The 8,303-nt window shown below is 40.9% G+C and overlaps 1 protein-coding gene across 1 annotated transcript in view; it reads right to left on the minus strand.

Moving 5' to 3' along the window:
• The window catches only part of unc13a (unc-13 homolog A (C. elegans)), a 47,165-nt gene extending 41,586 nt beyond the window's left edge, over positions 1–5,579 (minus strand). The window contains exon 1 of the mRNA XM_085397461.1: positions 5,253–5,579. Within this exon, the coding sequence (XP_085253587.1) occupies positions 5,253–5,274 (22 nt within the window). The 5' untranslated portion in view covers positions 5,275–5,579. The remainder of the gene's footprint in view (positions 1–5,252) is intronic.
• Between the last annotated feature and the right edge of the window lie 2,724 nt (positions 5,580–8,303).

The raw sequence follows: 8,303 nt of genomic DNA on the forward strand, positions 1-8,303 counted from the left end.
AAGAGTGAAGTATTAATATTCAGCGGACTGGTATTTAATCCCTGATGATTGCTTCATTTCACTGACGTTAGGTTTAAAGAAAAAAATACAGGCTACTTAAAATCTATCTAATGGAAATTCAGCAACATGCACGCATGAACGGATGTAAAGAAGAATTTCTTTATATTGCACAGCCTACAGCCCGACTCACTAATATAGAGGAGGAAAGTAAATAGAAAAAAAAGGCAAAAAATACAGTTTCAAATATGATGATGACAAAGAAAGACACTGAGTCATTTACTTAGTCAGTGACAGAGAGCAGGCGCGATAATCATTGTGGAAAAATTGGCTTCTAAAAATAGCATCACCCCAGGAAACCCCTGGGATCACTCTTATCACTTAAATATTATTCAGATTCAAGAAACCAGTGCCAGAGTAGGAAGTGTCGTGAAGCATGTGTGTTCTTAGCCAACATCAAAGTAAAGTCTCCTTCCTGATATTTTAGCTGCTGACAAGGCAGTCGTGCCAAAGGGGTGAGGAAGGTTCACTGCACTGAACATGCATTCGACAAAGACGAGCTCAAATGGGTACTTTGCTTTTAAGTAGGCAGTAATTGACAGATGCACCTTCGGCTGCACCCTTGCCAGCACTCTCTCTCTCTCTCTCTCTCTCTCACATATACAGTCCTCTCCTCACCAGCCATCGGTCCTCTCTCCCTCTCTCTCAGTCAATCACTCGCCCCTACAAGCTTCCCCTGCCATGTGGTGAGTGTGCACGTGTGTTCCCTTTCTATCTCTTGTGCTCCATTAATCTCTCTGTGGAGCCGGATGCAGGCAGAGTGAGCTGCATCCCCAACACTAAAAATAACCACTTCAGTGTGACAGGGGTGGGGGGGTGCTGGAAAGTGGAGAGGTGTGTGTGTGTGTGTGTGTAAGAGCTGGGGGAAGAGGGGTGGGGTGGTGGAGGGGTTACTTGCTCACAGGCATGAGACTAAACCAACACTGCTGTAGCTAGTTACTGCTGCGGTGTGGGTGAAAAATAAAGAGAGTTACATATTTTGTGCAAAACCTCCACAGAAAATGTTGAGTCGGTGCCACGGTGATTACAGGATTTCATTTTCTTTTTCTTCACTCGGGGAAATTGGACAAATACTTTTACTCGTGCCCTGGTTCAGAGGAGCTAAAGGGGCTTTTTATTTCTTTTTATTTCATCAGAGCCATTATACTGAGACCAGCAACAGCAATATCAACCTGTAGTACTGAAGAGGGAGCGCACAGAAGGAAATTACAAATATTATAATTAAAAAAGAAAAGAACACTGATTGAATGGTCATTCATTAAAAAAAAACAAACAGCTTGCAAGTCTAAAATAATTGGTGATTAAAGCTCATCCCTGTTTTCTAAATAATATTCAGTCACAGTGACCTCAGTGCAACTAGAAGTTGATGGTCTATTAATAATGTTAACTAGTAAATAAGGTCTAAGTAGTCACTAATGTCTACCACAGGCTTTCAAGGTGGCTATAATTGAACCAGTACTTAAAAGCTTTTACTTGAGCCAGACGTCTTAGCCTTTAGACCTACAAAAGAGTGGCTGTAAAACAGCGGGGCGATCATGTGCAGTATAATAGGATAACTGAAGAGTTTCAATCAGTTTGCAGAATTGATCTTAGCACTGAAGAAGCACTGGTGACGGTTACGAATGACCTTCTTAGGGCCGATGGCTGATAGTGGACTAATTTTTGTGTTTCTGCTGTTAGCCCTCATTTGATACAGTTGAGTGTAAGATTTTAAGAAATGTATATGTAAATGGGGAGTCTTGGAGTTCCACAGGGTTCTGTGCTGGGACCAATTCTATTTACATTATACCTGCCTCCCTTAAGCAATGCTAACAGAAAACACAGAATACATATTCATTGCTATGCAGATGATCTTCAGCTTTATTTATCTATGAAGCCAGATGACATTAAACTACATAAAGGGGTGGTTGCTCTGCAATTTTCTTCTCCCAAACCCAAAAAACTGAGGCTGCTACATTTGGTCCTGATAGCCTTAGAAACCAGAAACCAGTATCTGTCAGTATCTGGTCAGACACAATGTTTTAGGCGAAGGTATTAGTAAGTAACAATGTGATCATCAAAAATGCTGCAGTGAGACTGATGAGTGAGGGAGAGAGTGAGAGAGGGCTTATTTCTATTTTCTTTTAGAATTGAATTTAGCAGTTTTTATAGTATCTTGAAGACTTCATAGCACAATATTATCCTTTTAGAGTGATTCACTCTCAGACTGCAGAACTTGTGGTTCCTAAAGTTTCTAAAAGTAGAATGGGAGGCTGAACCTTCAGCTTTTTTCTGTCTTCTGTGGAACCAGCTCCCAGTTTGGATTCAGCAGAGACACCCTCTCTGCTTTAAAGGTTAGAATAAAACCTTGCCTTAATGTTTAAGCTGGATCAGGTGAATTAACCAACCTGTAGTTATGCTGTTATAAGTTTAGACAGCTGCAGCACTTCATGTGATACACCGAGCACTTCTTCTCCACTGACCTCTCTTTTACTCCCCGCGCGTTTATATATGCCTGCAGCATGTCATTAAATTTGTGTCTTCTCTCCTTTAGCCCATGGTTTTTCACCTGTCTCCCTCTGTTCTCTTTTTCTTTTCTCTTCCTCCTCACACCCCCCCCACCCAGTCATGCTTTTGTCTTCCCACCGCTGCAAAGTGCTAGCGCATAGGTTGTTTGATTGCTGGGGTTTTCTCCAGAATACTATAGGGTCTTTATCTTACAGTAAACCTTACAGTATAATACCTGCAACAAGAATTAGAGTGCCATTATGCTAAATGCGTTGAGAGAGCACAACTGCCAGTCAGCCGTTTAAAGATTATATATAGCATATACAGGAAAGAGTATCTACAGCCTAAGCATTGTTATCAACAGAATGTGAATGCTTCATTGTAACTGTTGCACATACTTCAATTAATAAAAAATTTGCCCTTTGCTGTCATCTTTTTTTGCTATGATTGCTCCTGATCTTTATTTACAGTACAGTAACATAGCAGTGTTTTCGAGACATTAAAAGACAAATGTAGTCAAGGTTTGTATGGTGCTAAATTATACAATAATGCTAATGAGCGCATGTGCCATGGCTCACTCATTTATAAAGCTATAATGCCTGAATTTGCATCTTGCTACATAGCGTGACAGTAAGGATGGCTGCCATCTACTTACTCAGCTTTTGTAGCACAATCCATCATTTCACAGACCAGATCTAACATCATGAGACACACACACACATCTCAGCAGGCAAACTGTGTGACTGCTGCAGTCCAGCATGACAGCCCATACTGTTCATCCCATAATTCCCTATTCTTCTCCCATCCACCATGAAAGGAAGAACATAGTATCAATATTAACCTAGCTGCAGGCCTATTACAGTGTGTTTAGAAGCTAATGAGAAAATGCCAGCAGAGACCTAAAATACCAATGGGGTTGCTATGCCAACAAAGCTTCAGGACATAAAGGGACCACCAACGAGCCTGAATCTCAATCCTGACATCTGTGCAATCAGCTCCAGCACTGGTGTCAGCAGCAAAGCAGCCTCTTTGCAAACACTAAGAGCCTGTTCTAACCTCTTGTTAAATCTCAGGAAGACGCTCGAGGAATTCCCGTTTTTCATCTTTTCTTCACCAAGCCTTAAAACACAAAACTTATCAAGCCTTTCAGAATTGGAAATGCACCAAAACTCTGGAGAGATTCTCTGCATAGCACATATTTGATCCTAAGCATTAGAAGTATTAAATAGTTATAAAAAAATATTTGTAATAACAGGAAAACTCATATCAATTCAGCGAGAAGTAAAAGGAGCAGCAGTATCCAGGAAGTGGCTCACGACAGGCAGAGATGTGCACAGTTTCAGCATGCATTCAAATAGATAGATATTAGATTACATAAACTTGTGGTTCTCCCACAGCTGTAGCTGCAATTATAATGCCATCTCTAAAGAAGCCAGTTCTTTGGATATGTTGTAAAGACGTTGTTGTAAAAAACATGAGAAAGTTTTTGTTGTTGGGAGGGAGAGCAGAAAACTTTTAAAAACTCTTAGGAAAAATGTCATTTTAAGCACAAATCTCCTCACACAAGACAAACTTTGAGTTCCTTATGTAGGGGGAAAAGGAAGTGCTCACCCCCAAATTCACTCTCCAAATTTTAGCACAAGCAGACTTGGAAAACTGGAAAGCTACGTGGGTAAATTTGTATTTACGAACAAGGGATTCACATTTCATCAGTTAAAAAATAAATAATGTATTAATAAATGAAGATCTGAAGTCCTTTCCTCATACAAAATGCCTGAAATGAAGCCCCAAACCAGCCACATGTGACTTCCTGTAAATGCTGCAAAGGTTTTACAGCAAAAGCGTGACAGCTGAGGTTTTATCGACACCTCACTGACAGCCTTTACAGCTAGACACCAGATTTCTATTTTTACAAACATCATAGACAATATTTAATAACCCTTTGGGTCTTTAAATAACAGGAAACAATTGGAAAATCTCGCAATGTTTAAGGACGGATTGGGAGAAATGGAAATTTTATAGCATTGCAATGAGTCACGTGGTTAGGGGAAATCGTAATGTAAAGAAACCCAGCAGCCTAAAGGAACACGCCTTTTTGCAGAGCTTATGTGTGGAAACTGAGAGAGGGATCCATTCGACATATTTAATCAAAATGCTATCACCTTTTATAAAATAAAGAATAAAACACTCCTCACAGGGACGAGCAGAGTGGATATCATCTTGCTTTACTATGTCTGACAGTAGCTGCCAGAAGCATACGCCTACTACATAAATCGATCCGGTTGTAGCAATGCCAGCTTTTGTAAAAAATAAATAAATAAATAAATAAAAGAAAGGAAAGAAAGAAAGAAAGAAAGAAAAAAGAAAGAAAAAGAAAATCAAAGGAAAAAAAGAGGCTGGACCGTTAGCATGGACAGCAAGAGGAGTGCAAGATTTCTGTATATATTTTAGCGAAAAAATTCAAACTAACATGCAGGTGATGGGAAATATTGCCTCATAGATTGCTATTTGCATCGAATGATCATTTAACAGCCCCAGATTTTTTCCGTAATGTTATCTGCAGGAGGTGGCTATTGTAAAAGTATCACCAGCAACCCTCCAAAAGCTGTAAAGATACTACTGGAGCTATGGAAACTGCTCACATCAGCAGGTCAAGGAAACGGACAGCAAGTCAAGCCAGCGCACAGACTGTTAGTTTTTCCTCTTACCTCCAACACACAGCAATGACATCTCTTATTTGCGCCTTTAGTACAGGATCCAGCTTCCTAACTGGCAGAGCTAATCTTTGCAGTATACAGTCCGGGGATGAATGGCTGGGCGGGAGATGGAGAAGCCTGCCGTCGCCAGCGAGCAGGACCAGAGCCCGACGGGATTCGCTACAGCTGATCAAAATGAAAGTTTTCACAGTTGCAGGGTGAACGCCAGCTCCGCCGTCCTGTCGCTCTGGTTTGAATGAGCTGACTGCTTATATCTGAGACTCTTTCACCCCTTCGCTCTCAGCTCTCCGGTCCCCAACACACAGCCATCTTGTTCAGCTTCAGCACCACCGCTGCGTGGACAGCTCCTGGCAGTGACGTAAGAGCGCGTGGTGGTGGTGTGTAAAGGTGGGGGAGGGGGAGTGAAATCCCCGATTATTAACTTCTAACTTTACACTTTGGACATTTTTGGAAAAATACAGTAATGTGCAGACTACTCGAGTCTCCCTTCATTTCTTTATATTGGGCTTGGGGGGGAGGGAAGTCAATATTTGGATGTTGGCTGCTTTTGGTTCCCACACTACTTCAATAATGCTGAGGCTCTGGGGGGGAATCCATGACTGATAGTGTTCCACTGTGGATTTTAATCTAGGCGTGGATTAAAATTGCACTGGGAGTGTGTTTGGGATCCCTGTCATGCTGAAAAATGAAGCCAATCACATGTTTTCCAGATGGTATTGCATGGTGAATCAAACTATGACAATTTGGATTCATCACTCCATCACACCTGTTGGCACAAATTTATTTTCAGTCCAGTTCTTGTATATTGTGGCGCACCTCAGCCTTCCCTCCCTGTTTCCTTTCCTTAAGAATGACTTCTTCCTTCCACTGAGACCGTTTCAGATGAGGCTTCAATGAACAGTAGCTGGATCGGCTAAAGGTCCAGATGCACATCTCAGATCTTGTGTCAGGTTTTTGCTGGAAGTTTTCTTAAGGACTTTTAGATTCTGTTGATCCGATGTAGATTTAAACCTGGCACTTTTTCCATGTATATACTACAACGATTTTTAAGGAGACACTGCACATCATGCTGAGATGTGCCAAGTTTTTGGCTAATAGGAGTTTGTGAATCACCTAGTTGATGAAAAAACACTTTTTAAAATATTTTTCATAGATTCAGCTGAAGAAATGAAGACTTGTTGCGTTTGCAGCAGGCAGACGGACTAAGAAAGACAAGGACTGGACTGAGAGTGAGTGAAAAAGCAGCCAATGCCCCAAAACTTTAAAACTTTCCCTCCAGAAAGGCTGGCGTTGCATTGCTCAAAGCACTTTTAAAAATGTCAAAAACATTTGTTGCCTATGAAGCAAAACATAAAGAAATGAAGGGTGACTCAAAACATTTCCAAATATATTGGTTTATATTAATTAGCATCACCTATACTATTACTAATGGCAAATAGTGAAGAAAAGGTGTAAACAGTAACACATTCATCTGACCAGATTTTTCATAAAGTTGAATTTCTTTGACAAAGTCAAGGCTCACAGCAGAAAATGGAAATCGGTGCCCTTTCCACAATCGCCTGCATTATACAATCAGCTGCAGATGCTTATAGGTTTTCTAAAACCTTCCCCTTTATATGCACACAAATGGATTCAGTAATCCTTTGATTTGTCTGGGCACATGAAAAGCCTTGCATTGTTAAAGTCGGCTTGTAGAAGAATGTAAACACAGGTTGGCTTTGGCCTTCCTGTATTTAGGTATCATTACTGTGCTCTCCCTTTCTGGTAATGGGACTCCCCTGCTGCCGACCGGTCTGCCGTCTCTGCACTCTGGTTAAAAATCAAATCCACGTCACTTTCAAAGACCTCTCTGAGTGCTGTTCTTTTCCAGAGTACAGCCTTCCTACAAATTACGTGGTTATAACTCCATTCTCAGAAACTCCCTGCAGATTTCAAATCAAATAAAACTTTTATGGACTGCCAAATGTCTTGCTACACAGCCCGAGAGCATACAATCACTTGTTCAAACCAGCACAGACGGATTGTGTATTTCTGGACTGGAAGCAGAAGAGACTTTGTTGTGCTGGTGAGCTTAACATAGAAAAGATAAATATGCTTTATACTTCCAGCTCCACAGTAAATATACCCATCCTCATCTTTTTTTAAATCCATGTTCAATTTTGTGATTTGTACAGATGAATGTATCTAAGAGTTCACAATCGAAGCAGCGTTTTTATGAATTACTCAAATGAAAAATTGACAGATATGTGACACACACACTCACCCCTTTGTCATGACATCTATGACGTTAGTAAATATTGATCGTTTCAGGAAGAACTGGGCATTTCAGTGTCAGATGAAATGCGGGAGGAAGGCCTGGTCTTCCTAACATCACAAATTTAACGTTCAGCCAAAGTGTAGTTAGGCAGCATTTGGCCACGATGACAGCACAGGTGTCTCTCCTGCCCATCAAAACTGTCTCCAGTGCCTCCGTGTTTCTTTACTGTTCCTATCTTAAGATGGGAACAGTAAAGAAAATTCATCAAATACTTCAAGATGGGCTGGGAGATGGTTTTGACGGTGCTTGATTTTCCCCGTTCCTCTACCATTAATAGTTTGAGATTTAAAAATTTCAGAGGTGCAAAAAAAAAAAAACATCCAGTTTAAGAAGGTAGTAATTAGGTAAGTTGATTTAGTGTGCCCGACTGGAAGCACATCAGCTGTTTGTGACCAACTTAAAAATCTAAATACCAGAAATGATGACGTTTTTAAACCTTGGCATGACACTCGCAAAATATGAAGCACGCCTCAGTGAAGCTAGTCCAGGATTCAGCTGCTGTTGCTGTAACCGTGTGTGGGCCCACATCTCCCTCTGCTGGGACGGAGCTTCCCCTGCATCATTACAGTTCCTCGTTTTACAGTCAGTGAATGTAACAAAACCACGTCTAATTAGTTACCTGCTGTGGGGTCTACCTCTGCAGGTGTGACGTGCTGTTTTGTTATTTGTTTTAAACACGAGGCTGTGCACTTTAAACAATTATGTCAGCAATAAATGTGCATAAA

This window comes from Rhamphochromis longiceps, linkage group LG23 (genome assembly GCF_057381845.1).
Source record: "Rhamphochromis longiceps isolate RC_006_pf linkage group LG23, R_longiceps_female_GT1.1, whole genome shotgun sequence".
NCBI classification, from domain to species: domain Eukaryota; kingdom Metazoa; phylum Chordata; class Actinopteri; order Cichliformes; family Cichlidae; genus Rhamphochromis; species Rhamphochromis longiceps.